Raw genomic sequence first — 23,362 nt, forward strand, 5'->3', positions numbered from 1 at the left:
TATGAGTGAGTTGATCTTTTCATAGGCTTCAGGATGATGATATATATTTTTTCCTGAAATCTCTTAGTTCACACCTTCCCTTAAACCAACCAAATGCCAAAAAAGAAACCTTCACCAAGGTCTAGAAAAATACCTGCCCTCCTTTCCCATGAGGAAATTGGGAATTTTCCAAATGTGGAATGCTATCAATTTATTGACAAACTGTTAACTACCACTAAAAGCAGGAGACTTTTGATGACAGCATGGGTCAGCAATGTAATAAACTCAAATGCACTTGACATTTAAAAATAGCTAAATATTATGAAAGGTTTTTCTCTAAAGTCTCTAAGGATGTGTATTATTTAAGAATGAATATTCTTATTTGATACAAAGAAAATCGAGTACATTTTATCCTCTAATAATAAGAATAAAAATTTTGAATATGTTCAAATAACATAAAGGTCACAATTAACCCCAGCTACTTATGGCTGTCAGTCTGTAAATGCAAAATGATGACAGGCCTTTGATTTATTATCATTTAATGGAAAACACAAATAATGTGTTTATACCGATTGCAGTTAAAATTTATTTTAGCTTTGGTGCCTGTGTGATGGAAAAGGGGTTTATGTTACACTAATAATACAGTTATATGCAGGTCCTTCTTACAGTTGTTACAGTTCTATGTGAATACAAGATTTAGTACTTATCCAGCCATATCTTTTACTACAAAAACAATCCCTTTGTCATTGAATATTTTAAATGATCTAACGACATGAATCAAATGGCTTGTAAATTTCATCAAAAATTTATCACACTGTAGTATCCTGAATTGTGCTATTGCGCAATTAAAGATTTCTTCAAAAGATTTGGGAAGAGAGGGCATTTCTGGATTTTATCTATAAAGTAACCAACTTTCCATTCTTTTTCTTTAGCCTTAGCCAGATTCCTTTTGTATTCTTTGTTGTGGTTGTTCTGGTCCTTTCTTCAGTCTTCAAGGTCACTACTTCAACCTTTCTTATTCTCCCTACTATTCCCCTTCCTCATTCTCAATCAAGTACTTCTCCCACATCACAGAGAAAACAGAGACCAGCCACCAGGCAACCCCCTCCATCTGTTTCCCTTCTTGCCCCCTCCAGACCATTGCCATCTGCAAAAGCATTCTTCCTCCCCACCTGATTCAGAAGACATTAACCCTGTCTCCTCTTTATGTTCCTCTTGCATCTCTCCCTATCCCTATACCAGCAAATTTCTCTTACAACTGCATTTAAGAAACCTGAAAGTAACCAGTCTAGTGCTGTTAAGGTAGAGTGATGAAGTCAACAGGAACCATGGCCCTGCTTCTCTGCTTTTCCAAGGTGGCTTCCATTCTTGAGGTCTCCTCAGGTCCAAGGTGGCTCCTAAAGCTCCAGCCATCACTTCCAATATCCATATTATAGGCAGAAGGAAGGAGATATGGGTAGAAAGGACTGCCCATTAAAGAGCCTTTCTTAAAATCTCACATGACATTTCTGGTCACATTGCTAGAACTCAGTGACATGGCCACATGTAGCAGCAAGAAAGGCTGGAAAACGGGCTTTTTGTTTGTTTGTTTTCAAGAGAAACACAGTGCTTTTTCTAAGAACCACATTGCCCAGGGTTCTGTTACCAAGGACAAAGTGCAGAATGAATACTGGGAGGCTACTAGAAGTCTCTACTCATGTTGACCTATGAAGAAAAGGTGTGTGGTGATGGGGGAAAATCCTTGTATCACTAAGAGACCAAGCAGGAAATCAAACACTGACCCCACAAGGTTTGATGAAATGAAGGCAGAGGCATGTGTAGTGTTCTGGGAATCAGTAAGAGATGGGGAGTCACCCAGGGACAAGCAACAGTGGGATGCCATTATTGATGCGAATCCTGAAGAACAAAAGATGGAGGAAGTGGTGACAGCTGGGTCCATGAAGGAGGCCCCACCCAGGAGCTGCAGCCATAGAACAGGATGAGATAATGTTGTCTTAAGGTTCTCTTGCTTTTTTCAACCAGCTCCTCCCTTGCCCACCTATCCCTCTTCATGTCTATTTCCCTGGGTGAGGTTATCTACCACTGTGACTTCATCATAATTACATTTACACGATAGCTTTCTCCTGAGCTCAAAACCTAATTTCCAAAAGTCTATCAGTCCTAATGGGGTAACTCAATGGGCATCCCAAATTCCATATGTGTCCAAACAAAGGTCTTGTAGGCCCATGCCATTTCTCCTTTATCTCCATCAATGGGATGGCCAACTAGCCACCTTCCAAGTTAGGAATTTGGGAGCCAACTTCAGACTCCTACCTTCTTTCTCACTTCCCACACGTTCAATTACTTTCACCTTGTCCACATTTCCTGAATGCTCCCCATCTACCATTTCTAGGACATATTACCTTAGCTCACCTTCTGGACTACAGAAATAGTTTCAGGGTTAGTTTCTCTGTTACAAGTCTCTCTCTTGCCCATCTTCCACACAGCTATTGGAAACCTCTTTTTAAATTAAATTCAATGTCAATAATTCTTAGTTTTAAAAGTCTCTATATTTGTTCACCATGTTGGTACCAGCAGAGTAAAGACCATGGGCTCGAGATTCAGATTTCCTCAGCTGGACTCTCAGCTCTAGCACTTTCTAACTTTTTGACCTTGTGCAAGTTATTTAACTTCTCTGTGGCTGTTTTCTAGCCTGTAAAATGGGAATAATAGAACATAATGCCACATAGGGGTGCTGTGAGGATTAAATGAAATAGTATCTGTAAATGTTTAGAATATTGCCTGCTGCATAGAACATTTTCAACGAATATTGACTATTTTTATTAGCAAAATGTTAAATCAAAATTCATGAGCATGGTATATAGGTAATTATGGTCAGGGCCTAAACTAACCTCCTCAACCTTCTTTGTAACATCAACCTTCTTGTGATTCAGTAAAGTTCCTTGCCTCTTTCATGCCTTTATACAAAATTATCACCAGAATTTCCATTTTTCTCCAACTTTATATTTTTTATTTAATTTTAATCTAATTTAGAAACACCCAAATATTTCATTTCTTAAATTTATAACTAAGAGTTAGCATCCAAAATCATGAAGTTTATAATATACAGTTCTAACAGATTTTACCTCTCTGAGGATGAAATATGAAGATCAAATGTTTAAGACTTTAAATTTGATTACCTATAAATATTTTAAAAGTTCCTGCAAATAGAATAGCGGGTCAGAGGGTACATCTTGGGTTTGGGCATGAATTAGACAAAATGGCAGGAACAGCAAAACCACAGAAAAAGTACAACTCTAAGATCTAATAGTGTTGGCTTAATGTATATAAACAATATCTAACATTATTGTGAGCCCTCTGCTCTGAAAGCAAAGGTCACCATGTCATGGAAAAAAAAAAGTTCAAGTTAAGTGCTCAAACCAATGAAACATTAAACAAGTGCACCTGCATTTTCACAGCAGATAATTCCAGTGGGGATTTCACGTTGCTGTGGATACAAAGGGAGGAACAGCTCAGAGATACTTGTAAAGCAGGGAGGGATTAGAGTATCCAGGGAAATAAGTAAAAGGTATTGCATTTCATTCCATGCTTTGAGAGGACAGCTACAAAATGAGGTCTAAACATCCTTATCCTTCAAATAAAGAGGGTCACGTTGCTAATTTATTGTGAACATGATAAAAGAAACGTGAAACTTTCACGTTGCTCACCTTCTGGGCAGTAGAAACCTATCAACCATGCAGGTGAATGCTTATTATTTTTTATTTTTTGTTGATTTTTTCTGCATAGCAAAGGCAAACGAAGCAAGTGATTTAATTAACTGCTTTCATTAATGATTTTATTTAACAAATAGATAATGTAGAGAGAGAATAATAATCTACATCAATCTAAATGTTACAATTTAATTTAGTAAAATCTGTTTTCTGAATTGTTCAAAACAATGACAAAAGCATTTGCCAAATGACATTAAATCCTAGTGCAAGATAGATACTTAGAACCTAACTGCACATTTTACTCATCAAAGAATAACTCAGATTTAATTTGGTCTTAATGATACCACATAATGTCACAAAATTAATGATAAAATGGTATAAATGGAGTTTAAAAGTTGAGAGCTATGTGAACTTCGAATATTTTAAAAAATATAAGGCAGAACATATCAAAATGTTTATTATAAATGTAACATACTACGAGAATCTACGAGTATTTGCCTGAAAATTTATAATTCCTTTCAACAATATTTTTTTCTGCTTAGATCAAAAAGAGATTTTTTGACAAGGTCCTTGGCTACTTCATTTTTGTTGTACTAGTAAAAATAACACAGCAGCTGTATCCACGGCCATATAGATGTCAGTGACAGCACTCTCTGACCTCCAGGGGGAGACCAAAGAATGAGAGACCCAAAGAGGGTGGGGTCAAGGATTCTGAGCACTTCTAGAAGGCGATGGAGTGTTCATGGGGCAAGGAAGAGGCTAAAAGCTCTCTTCCTGATCTCACTTCTCTCTTCTCTTAGGTGCCATCTTGCATGGTTCCCTTATTCATGGAAAGCCCAGTAGGAACCAGGAGGGGCCTAGAGAAAGGGGCCAAGGAGCAAGTCTCTTATGCCTGCCTGAGTCCAGGTTTGTGTCCTGGGCAAGGGATCTAAAATCAACACTGGACTCAACAATTTACATGATATGTCCTTTTTGAGCTTTACTTTTTTTTTTTTCAATAAAGAAAACTAGGATGTAAAAAAATCCACTGGACCCAACAAGAAGGTACAAGGGTCTACCTGGAGTGACCCTGGTGCTCTGAGGGTCCTCCAGGAACCAAGCAGAGGAGAGGGCTGATCCTGGGTAAGGAACTGTGGGGGGGAGGCGGTCTGGGTTTTTGGGATCTCAGATGAAATACTTATGTATCTCTGAATAAAAGTAAAACGTATACCCTTACTGAAAAAAAAAATGAAAATGAGTATAACATTTGAAACATCCACTGAACAAATAAGAATAAAATTTGGGAGTTCTGGAAAAACAGAATAAGATGAAATTGGGTTTTGCTTTATGATTTAGGGAAACTGATTAATGATGTTTTCATCTATATATATTAGTAAAGAGTTATATATTTATACTTTGAGTGTATGTTTATATACATTGAGCATAAGTAAGATGTAAATACAAAGATGACAATTATAAAAGACGAATTAGAAAGGCTTTGCACAGAAGAGATGGCAAAATACAAGACACAAACCAATCAGTTCCATAAGATTGGAATAACAAAGCATCATGGGAAATCAAAAACAAGTGAGATCACTTCTGATAGGGGAGGATGAGGGAGGGTTCTATGTTTTGGGCAAATGCCGGTGGTGAGGAAGTCTTTTTAAACATCATATAGGCAGGTGTCCTCATGCTTGGCACATATATCTTCTTGGACCTTTGTTCTTCATGGTGATAGTTCAAGCATGAAGCTCTCTGAAATGCTTTTCACTAGGTCCAATTCGTGTAAATACTATGACATGGGGTAATGACTTCAGCTATGTAATGTTTAATGATAAGTTAATAATTATACCTGGTAAGCCCTGAAGCAATGATGTGATTTAGAAGTTATATGATTTGTTGAGAATGAGAAAATGTGGCTTGGAAAACAAGCTCATAAAAAGAGGTTAGTTAAACTAAGCATTTATAGGGGGAAATAGGTTTCCTTATAGACAAGACAGACCATTTTGAGGAAATGTCTACATAAACAGTTCCCGCACTCAGCTACACGTCAGAATTACCTGCGGACTCTGTTAAAAATACATATTTCTGGGTCCCACCCAGCCCAAGTGAATTGTAACACTGGGAATATGGACCCAGGAAACTGTCTTTTTTATAAGTACCACCTCCACCCCCACTCTCATCCTACCCCTGTAAGTAGCTCTGATGTGCAGAATGTTGAGTCTGGAATTTTCACAATCTGTTGCTTCTAGAAAAAGTTACTCAACATTAATTCTATGTCTAGGAAGCTGATTCACAATATATTTCTCTACCACAAGTTCTTAAAATAAAAAAAAGAAATTCAAAGCATTTCTTTTTCAAGCCCAAGTGCCTTAAAATGTTGGTATGTTGGGAAGGTCCTGGTTTTCCCTTTGAAAGGAATTCTCTTCAGAGAACAATAGTTAGAGAAGAACACAGTTGCCAGAAGTCACGTGCTCAGTAGCTGCCTTGCTTGGTCTGGGTCTCACGCAGTGGCTCAGATGTTCCCATTCCTCACAAAAGAACAGCTATCTGGTGCCTCTAAGGAAGGGCCCCTATGCCCATGTTTCTGGGCTTCCCCTCTACATTTTCACCCAATAACAAATGCTGTAAGAGGGGGGACAGTTTGATACCTCTTTACTCCCTCAGTGCACTTGCACACACTTCCGTTTATTTGCATCGGGATAAGAGAACTCAATGGGCGGGTGGTATGGCTGCCATCTACTCTATGCAGGATGGAAAGAAAGTGACTGACCGGATCAGAGCTGAGGAGAGTGTGTATGGTGCCCTTTGTCTTTTGGGGACTGTAGCTTCACATGAGGAAGATGGGAACAGTAGGATGGAGATGGCATTGAGCTCGTGGCACTGAAGACCAAGCAAGTCCCGGGAGGGCTTGTTAAAACACAGACTGCTGGGCCCCATTCTCCAGGTTTCTGATGCAGTAGGTCTGGGGTGAGACCTGAGAATTTGTATTTCTAACAAGTTCTGAAATGATGTTGATGCTGGTGGTCCAGGGACAGTTTGAGAGCCTCTGTTCTGGTGGTGGGTTCGGGGAGGCTGTGCTCCCAGGGGGGTTGGGTGCTCAAGAAGGGAGAGTGGAGTTTGATACAAATTTCTATGAAGGAAGTACATGATCCCATTAAATATCTGAGACATGAGTAAAGACTGAAAATTTTGTCTTTGGCCTCGGGTTTGTTTTTTTTTAATTGTTTGTTTGTTTTTTGAATGCAGTGGATCTCCTAGACTTGGGATGGGTGTTTATTCAGAGCCTCCTAAAACTTACATGATAAACTTGAAGTTAGTGGCAGAAGGGAGGATCCAAGTATGTCCATATTAAGGTTTGCAAAGCATCCAAATATCAAGAAAAGGCCTAAGAAACATATGTTAGCAGGCTATGAGGCAGTACTGGTCAGCTAGAGCCACAGATGTGGCCCCTGTGACCAGGCAAGTCTTTGGTCCATAAGGGATCTGATATCCCCCAGCGTGGGTAGACAGCTAAAACTGCAGTGCACACCTCCGATTTTCTCTGGAGTCATGCAGTTTTGCAAAATAGAAACACCACACAGTGTTGGGCTGCTTAATTCATGTGTCCCCAATCCCTGTGCTGTGGACCAGTACTGGTCCATGGCCTGTTAGGAACCAGGCCACACAGCAGGAGGTGAGTGGCAGTGAGCAGAGCAGCTTCATCTGTATTTGCAGCCTCTCCCCAGCTCAGCTCCACCTCAGATCATCGGGCATTAGATTCTCATAGGAGCGTCCGTTCCTGGTGCCTAGCTTAATTGGTCCTCCTGATGTTAAACCAGAGGCAGCAGCCATTTTAACTGAAATCCAAGGGAATGTCTTTGCACTGTGAGGAGCTGTCACAAGCTGCAGATGCAGATGCTGGCAGGAAGCACTCCTAGTCATCCCTGACCCTGGAGGAAGAGAACATCTTCCACATTAAGAAGATTCTATCTCCCTAGTATATTCCCTCATTTGAAAGACAATGCGTGGCTCCCATCAGGGATCTAGATATGCAAATTTAATTAGTGGGAGGGTCAGTCTAACAAGCATTGAGTACTAGGCCTTTCCAGATGCTTTGTATATTATTGCCTAATTCAACCCTCCTACTAGTGTAGGAGGAGAGATTCTGAGTACCTTTCCCATTGAATCGGTGAGGAAACTGAGGTTCCCAGCTTCCTCATTTGCAGAGGGAACATTCTCAGCTGTGTCCCTCTAGTGCCCCAGTGGGACTACCTCTCAGTTGCCCACAGTGACCTGCTGACAGATGCTTTGGGGGCTTTGTTGACTTTCCTCCCTTTCCTGTCTCATTGCCCTACTCTCTCAGGTAGTTAGTTCCCTGGGATCACTCCCAAATAAACTACTTGCACGCAAATTATTTGCTTTCAGTTCTTGAAGGAACATAAACCAAGACAGGTGCTGATGTCATCACTGGAAAATGATCTGACAGTAGAGGTTGAAGACCAAGTGGGTGAGTCTATTATTCAGTCCACGTCTGTAGCTTGAACTTTGTGTGATCGTGAAGAATGCATTACCACTTAACGCCTTCAACCCCAAAGCATCAAATGAACCCACAAAAAATAACAATAAGCTAATTCCAAAATAGGCATAATGTTGCTATGGGCCTAGCCACCATGTTGCATTTGCCCTGGTACCAAAAGGGCCATCAGAGAGCATGTATCCATCAATTAATACGGCAGAGACAGATAGTAGAGAACAGTGACAATCACCAACTTGTTCATTGAGATTTTGCTCTGAGATCAGCAAGTAAGCACTATTTAATTAGTCACCTAATTAGTGACAGGCCACACTGAAGGTTTCAGATGTCCTCAGACAAATGTAAAGATAAAAAGCCTAATTAAGCACTCGGCTGGCTGCTGCCAGGCCTCACAGCTGCGCCGGATATTGTGCGGTCCTGAGCAGCCTGATAACAAGAGTTACGGTCATCCGGCCACAATTGTAGCTTTGCAGACATACCCTGCTATTCCAAGCTATTCTTAGTTACCAGATGAGGGATCAATGTCCAGGTCAAAAATTGGAGACTCTGTCCTTCAGTGAGATTATTTGGTGGGTTTTTTGAGAACACTCTTCCCAGTGGTAAATCTGGAAGACAAGGTGAGCCTGGGTTTCAGTGCCCACCAGAGCTTTCCGGGAATCAAAGTGTCTGCTTCTCCAGTCACACAAGGGGTCACTGGGACACCACCCAGGGCTGCTTTCAGTCACTGTCATCCCAGGATTCACTGATGCATTTTTCTAGTGCCATTTCAGGCTCTCCAAGAGATTCTTGACATCAGAATTGAATTAGGAAGGATTTTAAAATAATGGATTAAAAGGAACTGCTCCATAATTAGGAGTAAATAATATAATATACAGAAGCATAGACACAAGTGAGTTGAAACAGAATAAAGTAGTAACTGCTTCAGCTCAGTGAGTTCATGCCCGAGAGATAGTGAAGAAGCTGTTCTGTGTAATTCTGGGAATGAATATCTTTATTTGGGCCACTGTCTGGGGCAGGGCCTGAGGGTCTGCATATATAACGAGCTCCCAGATTATGCTCATGCTGCCGGTCCACTGATCACACCGAAAGTGAAAAGGACGTAAAACATGAGTTCATAGACCTGGTTCCGGCCCTTTTTTGGTACAGCTTTCCCATATTTCTTTTTTAAAAAAATTTTAGAGCACTTTTGTGGAAAGCCTGAAATATTCTAAGTATTACATTTGGGGACTTCAGCAGGGCTGGACTTGGTGCACAAAGTGACTGGTAAGAGTATGAATCTCTAAGCTTTGTGGAAAGACTCCTCCTGCTTTCTGGAAAGAGCTTTCAGACTTCATTGCAAAGCTCTCCTTCGGGAAATAATGTTTTATTGATGGAGGATAGAAGCTCACCTCCGGGTTTGGCTGTCAGTCCATGAATAGGGAATTCCCCTTAGACCTCTGATACGGTTAGTAGAGTTCCTAGGGTGACAGCACCTTTGGGCTGGCAGTACCGTAGAGGTCCTCTGCCATGACAATCTCCAGCATATTGAAGAAGATGGGACCACCTTCTTCAACCCAGTGCTTGGGTTTTAAAGAAGTCTTATTAATAGAAGTATCAAGGAGAATAAATGTATATGAAACATTTACACTGCCCAATCCAAGAACTTTCAGTCCCAAAGAGCCAGACAGGCAAATAAATCAACATATCAACTATAGGAACCATAATGAAAACAGTTCAGGTCTATTACTTGAATGCATTGGGCATGATGAAGAACACAGATAATTCACAGGAAAATATCTTAAGAACTGCCTTTCCCCTCTATTTCACTGTCTTCTAGCATAAGATGAGTGGGGGTTTCTCCTCTTCACCTCCCCATCCCAAGAAAGCTCCTCGCCTAGCCTGCACCTACTGTCCTTTCTCTGCTCAGCTCCTGGTTCCCAGCATAAGGGTCCATGACCTGGCAGGGCACACGATGGGGAAAGAATACCATATGCAGCTGGAGCCCACACTGGCTGCAGGGTATGGTGGTGGGGGCCTGAACATGTTTCCCCTTTGGCTTCCCATGGAGTTGCTTGGGCACAGCACCCTCATAAGACAAATGCATAAGACCTATATGTAGGGGAGAGGGGGATAAACTGTTAAGCCTCATTCTCAATCTGGATTGCCCTGCAGTTCTGTCCTCCTCCATTAACCAGTCAGTAGCCTCGGGGTTGATGGAGACAGCAGAAAGCTCTAAGGGTAGGGCTGCCACTCAGTCCAGTGCTGGAGGATTCACCAGGACTAGGAAGACGGGGAGAACTGCAAGGGATGCCAGTGTGTGTCCCTAGGAAAACACCTGTTGCACATGTCACTGGATACTGGAGGGCCAGAGAGGTCTTGCCCTAGTAAGGACAGGAAGAAGATACAGGGTGACCTACAGGCCTGCCAACCAAAGACAAGAAGGTGTGTCTGTGCAGATGTACCTGTGGATGGGTTGCAGCTGAGGACCAGATAAAACAATGTAATAAAAAAATCAAAGCATCACTCTCCTCACATTCTAGTATATTAGTTGGTAACTTTGGGTCAATAAATGTCAGCTCCCCAGTAGTACCTTGGCACTTGGGGAGGAAGGACATGACAAGGGCAAAAAATGTATGCAAGGACTGTGTCTGGTATCCTCTGAAGAGGAGACCAAATGTGCTTTGTAATTTTTTTGCATGTAAATAATAGAAGAACAAAGAGCTGTGTCTCTTTTGTCACCAGATGACAGGATTACCAGATTTTCTGGAAAAAGAGGTTGCTGTACTGTGCTTCAAATGGATTTTCCAGGAACTGTGGTGCTCCAGCTGAGCCAGATAATGCTGTGCGGGAGCATAAGGAGGGCAATTTTTCTGACTTTTTCCTCCAAAACATGGATTTAATCTTCACTGGGGGTTAGTGTTTGATGAAAACTGTGTTTCTTCAATTTCATTCCAGCTCAAATCATTTATAAAATCTAGTTCAAATGGCAGTTAAACTGGTGAAGTGAAATATGCAGCAGGTTACTATGGTGATTGTTAATTTAAAATAATTAGAGAAAATAATGAGAAAACTATTTCCTCTCTTAAGGATAGAGATTCGTAAACTGATACCAGTCTATTTTTAGTGTATGTAATCTCTGTAATGATGAATTATGAGCACTTTAAAATCCTTTAAAAAGGTCTGCCTGATTGAGGAATTTAATCAACCAAGTACTTATATCAAAATTTATATTTGTCTTTATTAAATCTAAGTTGATTCCACAAAAAGAAAATTATATGTATATGTCTTAATGAAATCATTTAAACGAAACATAATGACTAAGTATATAGCTAAATTAATATTTAAAACCTGTTTATGATAACATCTTGACTACTATATTTTACAACTCCATCCTGGGTAATTCATCATTCAAAAATGGTTGCATATGACTTGTTCCGTGTCTTGGATAAAGAGACCCATCAGAACAAATGAAACCTTCAAACTATGAAGTGGCACACAGAGGAAAATGGATATTTCTGGGTGCTTCTCATTATTTCCTTCTTTCAATGAAAGATGCCTATGGACTGATCACAGTATTTAAAGCCCGCAAACTCTGTTACTAATTTCAGTAATAACATGCAACTTATTTCTGGTAACTAAGAGTATGTCCCAGATCACTGAACAAATTGGCTGGAAAATGAAAAAATCTTTACCTGGTTATTGTGATGTAAAATAACCAAAATAACCAAATGAAGTTAGCTCATCTCCATATCAACCAGGCACAAGTACCTTTTAGGGGTCATTTCCTCCATCTTTTTCCTTGTCTAATCCCTCAAAACTTCGCTAGCTTCCAGAAGAGTCACAGTGGGGCTGCTTTTTCCTATCTACCGCTTGCCTCTTAGCACTTGTAATTTTAAACAGTAGCTAAAGTTTCTAATGTGACCCTGAGCAAAAGATATGGAAAAAATTGAGCTCTTAATCTCAGGAATCTGAGGTTCCCCAAAGTCTGGGTCTTTTAAAACATCTATGAAACTTAAAAAGATAAATAAATTAGTGAGGTAACTGAGACTGAGAGAAGTTAGGCAATGTATCTAAGGTTCCACGTTAGGTGGTGGGAATGCCAGGCTATAAATCCAGATTCTTGGGCAATAAGATGTCAGGGCTCTTCCTGTGAAGGAAGTGCTGAGATTCAGTGAGCATATAGAAAGTTAGTCATGGGAAGCTGAGAATCCTCAGGAACCACCTATTAAGAAAATGGTCTCTGAAAGGAACCCTGTTTAGTATTTTGAGGAGAATAGAAAATAGAAAATAGAGATGCACAGGCCTCAGTCTTCCCTGCAGGGTTTTACTCTATTCCCTGGCACCCAAAATGTAGGAGTTATTTAGAAGAAAGGTTCTGGCCTGCCTGCCATCTCTGCAAGCCTATTTATGATGCATAACGTCAAAACTGGTTTCCAAACAGGTTTGATTGGATGGAGCGCCTGTTAACATACAGGTTCCCAGAACCCTCCCTGGGAGTTTCTGATTTAGCACATCTGGTGTGGGGTCTGGAAAGCTATATCTTTAACAGAAGCTCCACGTGATGCCTATGGTCTGGTCAATAAAGGAAACACTAATAAAGAACAGGGGTTGGCAGAGTTCTTCTGGAAAGGGTCGGGGTGTACATATTTTAGGCACGGAAGGCCTAAATCTGCTGTTGCGTCAAGAAAAGTCACCAGCAACACATAAATTAAATAAGTGTGGCTGTGTCCCTGTAAAGCTTTATTTCCAAAAACAAGTGAAAAGCCAGACTTGACCCAGGAGCTATAGTCTGCCAACCCCAGGTCTAGAACATTCCACTGATCCATTCAACCACATAGGCAAGGTGTGTGGGGTGGCAAACAAACTCATGTCTGTTCTTTCAAGGGACCCTCTCAGGTGAGGAAGAGAAAGCTCCTGTAAAAACAAATGAATAAAGTAAAACAACTCACCAAAACACCAATGTCTCCAGAAAGGAAATCCCAACGTTAGATGCACCAACTACAACAATCCTGGCATTGACAGTTATTTTAGGTTCCAGCGTTAGCTTTCTGTTTGTATGATTCAAGGCATAGCTCAACTGGAATAAAAATACAAAGAGATATAGGGACTTGAGAAAAACGTAGCTTAGTATACACTTTCAAATTGGCAGTTATGCAGAATTACTTAACCAGGACATTATCAGGACATCAAAGTGAATAGTGCCCATGCACAGCCATGGTGAAATTTATGGGAAGGTGTTTTTAAAACATTAATGTAAGAATATGGGAGTATACCTAATGTCTACACTGGTTCACATCAAAATTCTTGGTTTAGATAATTTTTGTCTTGATGCTGACAGATGTTTCAAACAGAACTGAGCCCCTTTATGATTAGAGACGATAAGGTAAATAATCCATAAGAAGACAAGTTATTCCCTGAGAATCTTGTTTCATGAAAGGTCTCAAGTCTATCTTGCCATCCAAGATTTCCCTGAAACCTCAAACAACAATTAGATTATAATAGTTGAGTACTTGAAGGCAAGTATTTTCTTTTATCCAATTTTGGATCCTTCACTCTATTTAACACAGTACCTTGTGCATAGTAGATGTTCAGTAATATTTGCAGAATGACATATAAACACGCTTGAATGACAAAAACATGTTAGATGATAAGAGTTGTTCAAGGAGGACTCTTAGAAGCACAGAAAGTAACCGGTGATCACTTTAATATCCATGTTTGCAAAAATTACCTGGATTGATAGTTTGTTTGATTTATGTTCCCACAGAAGCTTGAGGGGTAGGTGGAGTGGACATTAAATGTACCAAAGAAGGTTTTACAAAGAAGTGGTGGGATATTCTTGAAAGAACACTTCTGTTCTTGCTTCTATTTTAAATTCATTAATTCGACACATTTTTATTTGATGCTTACTATATGTCTGAACAACAAGAATACAGCTAACTTCTCATGAGAAACAATGGAAGCCAGATGTCAGTGGAATGACATCCTTATCAATGCACCCGACTCAGTTAAATTCTTATTACATCAGCATTAACTCTTCCTCTAGGTCAGAGATTTTCAAATTCTAGGAGGCCAAAACTATTTTAAATTTTCTTAAAATCCTGAAACAACAGGAGTTGTAAGTCCAGTGAGCTAATGGTAAAGTTCTACGTAAAGCTGGGTTCCCAACTTCTAGTGCCCAAGGTGGCATGGGTGTGGCCACATGCTTTGCCATTTATCAGGTAACAAACAAGTGAGCTATGGAAGATAAAACCCCTCTCTCTAGCTCTAGCCAGCCTAGCAACACGAAGGTAGAAAAATGTCTTGAACAAAATAATTTATAAATAGAAATTTAAAACAAAGTTTGGAGATTTTAGTGTCTCTCCATAATTACCACTGCTGGTGCTGCTCAGCATCTGTTCTAGCCCCACTCTCACCTTTAATGGAGCACACCACTGATTTTGGAAGAGATCGAGCCCACTCCCATTTTTAAGAGAGGACTCTGATTGACATAAACCAAGTCAAATAATCCTACCCTCCTTGCTCAACAATTGGCCCATGATAGACATGTGATTTACTTTGGCCTAATCATAGTGAAGGCCGAGTCTTCTGTATGACAGCGGAAGAGAAGCCTCTTGCTTCCAGATAGTATTGGGTACAGATATGAAGCCTGAAATGATATAGTCATACTACCAAGAGGGAAACCCTTCTTAGAAGCCTTCCCAAAATCATAGAGAAATAGAACAGGAATTCCTTTCAAACACAACCTGAAGCCCATGCTACCTTTGGACTCTTCAGTTATATGAGCAATAATAATCAGGCAGCTATTACTACAATAGTGCTACATAACGAACCACCCCAAAACAATTAAGCATTGGCTTAAAGAAATTGTCATCTATTCTCACTCATGCAATGCTGAGTCATTTGGAAGTAGGTTTACGTAGGCTGGACTCAGCTGGGTTTGGTTCCAACCTGCAGATTCCAGACTGGCTTCACATCTGTCTTACCTCTTTGACGAGAGATAGCTGGGATGTGTTCTCATGACAATGGGAGTGAATAAGTGTAAAAAGTGAGAAGAAGTAATACTTCTTCAGCCTGGTCAAAGCACAAGTCATGTGGCTGAGCCCATCTTCCATGAGGTAGGGAAGTAGACTCATCTGTAGTGAGAGGAACCTCAAAGTTGCATAGCACGGGCATAGCCCAGGGAGGGAGGGACAGTTTGGGGAGAATGACACAGCCTACCACATTTCCTTGATTGTTTAGGCCAGTTTATTTCTTTAATATGCAACTGAAAACCTCGTAAACTGATATTCTTTCTAAATGACAATAATGAATATACTGTTTGGGCGAAAACTGTCTGATCTTCAAATAAATGTCACTCTGGTCTGTTGTACAAGAATTTTCCAGGATAGATGAATAAGGAATTCTGCAAAGAAACTAGTTAATGCTGGTACGAGTGGGTGCTATTGTGTACTGTGTTCTGATTAATTTCCAAGACAAGCAGGCTGGGAGCAAATTCCCTCTAGCCAGCTTTGGGTCTGGTGGCTTGGCGAAAGGAAGATAGGAAGCGTAGATGTTGGTATGATGGCATCTAATCGCAGGTCTAATTAACAGAATTAACGTACAAGCATCTTAACAGAGGTTAGAACCCAAGATTCCTTCCATAGGAGCTATGTTTAGACACTCCCCTCTGTTGTCCAGAGTATATGCTGACATTGAAACACAGGCAGTAATGAAATTCCCTGGTAAAGAATCATACCCCATTTATGAAACAGTTCCTGTATCAATGATACAAAGGCGGCTGGAGAACAGAACAGAATGGCTTTTGTTTCCCACACAATAGCTTTAACACCAACAGCTGCCAGGCCTCAGAAATCACCTTTCTAACCACTGAATACACAAAGTGGCCTCAGGGTGTCAAGAGTTAGCATCAGTACCAATGATGGTGGGTGTCTCAGGGGAGTGATCGGGCATCACAATGACTCTCAGTAAACCCAATTTTGTGCCCAGGCTTTAATTAAAAACATATTCATCATCAGGTATGATGAAGTGACCTGAAAAAAAACACATTTTTCTTTTGTTAGGATAGATGATTTTTAAATATCTTGAAAAAAATTCTTTCCAGCATGGAAATGTTTTTCAGTGACACTACAAATGAAGATTACTTCTGCTGCTTTACAAAGAATTTATTTTGCCCATAAGCAGAAAGCATAAGCCATTTTTGAAGGAAAGCAGAATATTTCTTTCCTTTATGTTCCTTCAGACTATAGGTTTTTGTGGTAAAGAAAAGCAGATATGGAAGACCTTCCGAGCCCTCTGGGGCCAGCGCAAGCCTCCTTTTCTTGGTCTGAACACCTACCAAAAATGTCCCATGCACTGGAGATCCTGTTTTGGGTTTTTATTTTCGATTTCCTTAATATTAAAGTAAAAATAAAAGTTTTATCTAGCGACTCATATTTTATAGACAGAAATTATATGTGCCTTGTAATAGTAAATTATTCAAAGATAAAACAGAGGAGCCTCTGTAAGCTATTTAGCTACACACCATACCAGTGTTGAATGAGGACTTTCAAACATTTATAATTCTATTTTTCTAATGACACTTGTTAGCATTTTTAGACAAAAGGATAATTTTAAAGATAGAAATCAACATATATTCTAGCAAGAAGGAATAAACCATACATCATGGTATGTAAGCTGAACTTTTAAGGCTAAAAGAAATGTTCCTTAAAATTGACGATGAGTCTCAGAATGAGTTTAAAATAGAAACTTTAAGTCCCATCCCTATCTAAGGAGAAGAAAACATGATAATATGGGATACTTGTTAGGAAACTCTAGAGCTGAGCTTGAGGTAAGGGAGGATGACGGAGAGTGGAGGATTCAAAGGGAAAAGACAACAGAGGTCAGGTGGGAGGAGAGGGTTGTTGAGATGAAAATAGGGAATAGAAATGAACACATGTTTAAGTTTTAAACTATTTGTCTGTAATTTCCTATGAACTTGTGAAACAGAAGACTGTACATGTGAGTGAGCCTTTGGCGAGGTTTTAGTCACTTTTATTAACTTATTTGGTTTGCTTGCTTCCATCCACTTAGACTATTTGCTTCTTGAGGTCAAGAAGTACGTCTTTGTTTTTTGAGGCATTTGTTTTGTTTCGTTTTTGTTTTGTTTAATCTGAATCATTCCTGCCATTATTTTGGACATTTAATAAATGGTGAAAGAATAGCTACATTGATTTTACATTTCATGAGTCTTCTTAAAGGATATTGACATAATTTCTACCAATTTAATTTTTTCAGTTGGTTGATTTCCAGTTGCTGAAGTAACCAAACAAATGACTTAGATATCACTAGAACTAATTAGGATTAATTTTTTTTCTTTTTTAATGACATTTTAAACATGCTCAGTTGTTTATGCCATGATTCACATATATTTATTAAGAAACCTCAAAATGCATTGTTTTCAGTTTTATACATGTTTGTTAACTGTTCTATGTGCACAAAAAAGTGATCGAAATATAATTTTATTTGATATACATAGACCTGGGTTCTGTGTTTCCACGTCTGGTTTGGTTTCTCTTATGCACTTAGAATGAGTTAGAATGACTGCAAAAGCTTACTGAAGTTCAATTTCAACAAAAGATCTAAAATCAGAAGTTATTAAAGTTATAATAGGCCAGTAAACTAGAAAGCAGTCAAAATAAATAGAAATGATCCCATATAATAAATGCAAGGTTTATACTAAAATGGAACGTGACAGTATCTATGGTAAGTTTTTTCTAACATTATTTCGTTTGAAGGTCATGTTCAACCTCCAGGATCATTAGACTGGGCATCATTAGCTTAATTCTGCTACTGGTTGAAATTCTGAGCCTCCTTTCCTTAAATATCAGTTTCCTCAGGTGTAAAATGGAAGTAAATTACACAAACCTCTGCCTTCCTCAGCAGGCAAACATGGGACCATTCATTTAAAAAAGTCTACGAATACCTTGAGCTTTTCAGGCAATGATGTTACAAAAGGTAAAATTGCACATCCTCTCTCCCATCTGCAATATGAAAGGCAAATCTTGGAAAAACACATTTTAAAAGGGCAAAACAATGAGCTCAATTTTCAGCTCCACACCCATGTATATGTATTTCTTTCTTACAGAAAGCTTCCAAAGACTTCAAAGGGAGCTCTGTCCATGCAAGGAAAATGGAAGATGAGAAATTCAAAGCCATTAGGAACAGAATTTCTGAAATTCTTAATAAGCCTATTTTTGCTTTAAAAATGTAATTTTTACATATGTTTTTTCATTCTTTTTTCTTTTTGAGAAGCCCTCTTTCCCAATTTGATCAGAACAAATGATGACAGATTGACAGTGCTATAAATATTAGTGTCAGTTTCAAAGTTCACAAATTGACCTTTTTGGGGCAAAGTATTGCAATATTTACCAAATCAATAAAGGGTAGGAGGATAAAGACACTTAAAAAAGAACAATAAGTTGGAAATCTCTTCCACAGGTACAAAATGCAATTTTGAAAGCCTTTTTGTTAAAATAATTAAAGGAATTCCAAAGTATGATAGGAATGCCATTGCCTCTGTCCCAGCAGAGCATGAGAAGGCTGTCAAGAAGATACTATGGTTTTGAGCCTCATTTTATGAAGGATTCTCTCAACTTTCCTCTTTGTTGGAGAATGGGGAACTGCTGACTCTTTCTGTAGCTCCAGCACTTCAGAAAAATGCACACTGTTTCATCTGTGATATCTGCTGAGAGCAATGATGACTCAAGGACACTTTTTGGCTTGCTTTCATAACATGGGAAACAACATATTCAAAATTGTGCAATGTAGGCAGAGTAGGCTGTGGTTATTGCATGATCTGCTCATTGTAGCATTCCCATATTGTACCAGGCACACTCTAGGCAATCATTAAATGTTTAGGAAATGAATGAAGCACTAATTTGTCTCTGCAAAATTATCAGTAATACTACCCATGAAGAATTTTTATTTCTTTAAAGAACTACGATGCCTTTAATTCCTTTACATTCTTCACATTATCCCAGGCAAACAGTAGGAGCTTAATAGATTCCTGTGGTATTGTCCCACACAGATTGAATCCTAGCTGAAGAAAGAGAGCACTTTTATCAATTAGGGATGGCCTTGGCTACAAAGAACAGAAAACCCGGCTTAAACAGAAAACAGTAGCTTAAATAGGATAAAAGATAATTTCTGTCTTATGCAAAAGTAAGCTCAAAACACGTAGTCCGGGATTATTGAGGCAATGCCTAAACTTATCAAAGGCTCGAACTTCTACCTGCCTTACTCCCCATCCTAGTGCAAGCCTTCATCCTCCAGGATGACCCAGGATGGCTGCTGGAAATCCAGACATCATATTTTCATTCCAGAAAAAGAAGGGAGAAAAGAGGAGGAAAGAATAAATGAACTTTCCTCCCACCTGAGTCACCCCCTTTAAGCAGCCTTTCCACAAGTGCCATTCTAACTACTTCTACTTCTCAGGTGCTAAAACTGAGTCAGATGAACATGCCAGATGCAAGAGAGGTGAGGAATATATGCTCTTGGTCGAATGTATTGCTGCTTTGAATAAAATTGAGGTCTCATTACTAAGGCTAAAAGAAGAAATGGATATTGGAGGCAACTAGGGGTCTTTACTGTAGTGCCTTAAGCATCTATAATTCAATGAGTAAACTTCTCTAATGTGCATTTTTCTCATATTTCTCTTATCAACTCCATCTGTCCCAATCCTTCATACACCCATAGTCACTGCCTGGCTATTATCGTTATTTTGCAAATGTTTTAAGAAGTTAGAATTATTGTCATCCTATGACATTCACTTGCAACCTATACATTCCTATACATTTATATTAGAAAAAAGGTATTTGGAAGTTTAGTTGAGGGACTTTGCTGAATTTCATCAATTCTAGGATGCACCCTTTTTTTTCCACATGTTAGCATCCCTGAGATCAATCTCACAGTCAATGTCATCTTAACCGTTGCAGTCAGCCAGGCAGTGGCATAGTTGTCTTTTCCTGGATATGGGTGACTTACTCATGGCTGTTCATTGTCATCACTTTGGAGACTGATGTGCATTATGTGACAACATGTGTTGAGTTTAACTGCTGCTGAAAATGTCTTCAAAAAGATTACAGCATGATTTGGCATTGAAATGAACATTTATTTAGTTCCCATAAAGGCCCAGAAACTGAGCAGCAGGGTACAAATTTGATATTAGTGAAGCAAATATTAGTCATCGGAGGAATGGCTGTAATTGCGTATTTTCTTGCAATGCAACAATCGAGTGCTTTACAGGAGCAAATGAATGATGACAGATAACCACAAGTAGATGAAGCCATGTTACATTTTGTTAGTGAGACGCATGCAAAAGTTTTTTTTTTTTTTTTTCCATCACACAGCAAACAATACAATTGGAAGGAATGTAAATTGCTTCTCCTCTGTATAGGTAAAAGAAATTTGAAAGCAATAAGACTTATATGACTAATCACAGTCTGTTCAGAGCTCTCATTAAGACATTGTGTCACAGTTTAATTAGCCACGTTTTCTCCTTAATGGTACATAAAATAAAGGTACACCATATAATTGATAGCATCTTAGATGTGATAAAGGTGATTAATTTACTTCTTTTTAATTAAATAACAGCCCAAACAAGTAGCTCACAAAATCATTAATGATATGATTGCTGTGATGCAATACACGAACATTGGCAAGATAGGTCCTTTGACTGCTTTTCAGAGACACGGTGATTTATTGATCCCCAATATAGGCCACACTAGCATGTGTACTTAGAGTAGTGTCGAGGGTTTAGTGATTTATTGATCCCCAATATAGGCCACGCTAGCATGTGTACTTAGACTAGTGTCAAGGGTTTAGTGCCTCTGCAGCACACTAACTGAATTCTGTCTGTTATGTTTCAGTACTTAGCACTTCAGGTATCATCTTCAATACAGTGTTCGCCACAAACTGGAAAAATGACCTCTCTGGGGTGAGCACAGAGCAAAAGTCAGGAATGAAGCAAATCAAGGAAATGGTTTGCAGAATCAATTACCTGACTGGCACTGTTCTAAAAGCATAAATTTCTACTACATTACATATGTATCTCTTGAAAAAACTCATTGACTTAACATCTAGCTGCCTAATCATTTTCAGCTTTTATAGCCCCATGAAAGACCCACTTATAATGGAGTAAGATGGAGGTATGGCCTCAAAGGTTTTGAAAAACACTCAAATTCAAAAGTGATGGAAGGCATTCTTCCTGTTAAATATCGTCCTTCAGAAACAATGGCATTTTCCTATAGGTATCTGAGGACAAAAATGCTCCTCCATATGTTAAACATAAAATGCATATATGTATATGTTTATAATATAGAATTTGAAGACCTTAATAATCAAGTAATAAATCAGAGAAATATGTGAAATGATTGGTGATAAGTTTATTCTCCTGAGATTTCTATTAAATGGAAAATGTTGTATTATTGGTTGTTTTCACTTCTTTAAAAAGATAAGAGGAAGGTTTGTGGAGAATGTATGAAGTATCATCTGTCTGAACGTTATTTGCTTAAAGAGAACTTCAGGCCATCCCTCTCTTTCCATTCCATACCACAGGGTAGGACGTGTGGTTTATCAGGGATGCATGAACAGTTGATATTTAGCCACAGGCTTTAAAATATTTTGCATTTAATATCCTAGAAGTAGACTGGAATCTGCTCTCCTTCTATAGAAGCAACTTACAAATATATTGCGAAGAGTTACTAAGTCATAGAGTCATTTCCTCAGCTAGAGAAGCAACTCTGGAAAATAAAAGTTTGTTTGAAACTCAACATTCTAGCAACTTGTTAGTGGAAAAGGGAGTTAAATATGTGGAGTGATTCTAAGGGTATTAGGATAACCCATTCAGTATCCTGATGCCTGAAATTCTACTATCAAAACTTCAACATAGAGCTTAATTCAAGAATTTCAGTTCAACAAATACATAGCGAACATCTACCATCTGCCAAGCATTGGCCTAAGTGCTAAGGTAAGAATGAGGACTGATTCCTCTCTTTGAGGAATTTTCACTGGGTTAGGAGACAGCCATGTAAACAAATAAAATTCAGTACCTATGATATGGACAGCAAACCAATTCAAAATTTAGTGGATTAAAAGAGCAAGCATTCATGTACCTTGTGATTCTGTGGATCAATAGGCTGTGCTGAGCTAGGCAGCTCTTCTGGACTCTACTAGGAAGCTGTGGAATTAGCTGAGGTTTGGCTGGTCTAGGACAGCAGGGAAATCAAGGAAGGCTTCTTGGAGAAAGTGATAGCTGAGCTGGATTTAGAAGGATCAATAAAATATTTCCAGGTGGAGAAAGGAGAGCATAACTTTCCTGATGAGAGGGAAAAGCCAGTGCAAGAGTCTGGAAGGGTGACACATCCCACCGAAGTACACATCTGTCTCTATATATGCATTTTCAGATAATGTCCTGAGAAGGCAGAATGTTCCTGCATGGGCACCTGGGAAGCAGACACAGAAGGGGACACAAGGGGAGCGAGAAGGATCAGGAGAGAAGGCCGAGAGAGAAAGCTGAGGCCCAAATATGTCCCTGTCACTGCCTCCCACCTCTGGGCACAGAGGAAGATGAGAACTTTTTATTCCCCCAGGGAATGAGCTGTGTGCTCAGGTCAGCTGTACAGCTGTGTGCTCTGCTGCTCTAGGTCTCTGGTTCATTTGCTAGGAAAATGGCAGCGGTGGATGAAAAGAACTCGTTTTCCTGCAAACTTAGGTCCTAGTGAATGTTGTTCCACAGATACAACTTTTCAATCTAGCTGTCTCCCTACCATTTCTTTATTTTTGCTCCTGGATATTTTCAATACATACTTGCATGATCTATAAGCAAACTAAAATTCATGACTCTATTTTTAATTTCTAAGGTGTGCCTCCACACACACTTTTAGTCTTTCAGTTAGGCTCATTGTTTCTGTTGACATCCAATTGTAGCTCTGAGCTAGTCTGAAGAAATTAAGCATATCTCTTTCATCTCAATGCAAACAATGGTTTGTATTCTCTTTCACATGACTTTAAAATTCTGCACACCAAAAGGTTCACTCAGCCTTTTGTAAGAGCAATGCACAAGAATTGTTTTGAAAGAATAAGCCTTTCTGAAAATTCCTATGGAGAACACTAAGGCTAAAAATGAAGTTCAAAAGAATCTGGTCAGAATCAATGGGATAGC

The 23,362-nt window shown here is 39.2% G+C and overlaps 1 protein-coding gene across 1 annotated transcript in view; it reads right to left on the bottom strand.

Moving 5' to 3' along the window:
• The window catches only part of CFAP61 (cilia and flagella associated protein 61), a 271,044-nt gene that overhangs the window by 88,435 nt on the left and 159,247 nt on the right, over positions 1 to 23,362 (bottom strand). The window contains exon 19 of the mRNA XM_015597027.2: positions 13,113 to 13,240. Within this exon, the coding sequence (XP_015452513.1) occupies positions 13,113 to 13,240 (128 nt within the window). The remainder of the gene's footprint in view (positions 1 to 13,112; positions 13,241 to 23,362) is intronic.

The sequence above is a fragment of the Pteropus alecto genome, unplaced genomic scaffold (assembly GCF_000325575.1).
Source record: "Pteropus alecto unplaced genomic scaffold, ASM32557v1 scaffold45, whole genome shotgun sequence".
NCBI classification, from domain to species: Eukaryota; Metazoa; Chordata; class Mammalia; order Chiroptera; family Pteropodidae; genus Pteropus; species Pteropus alecto.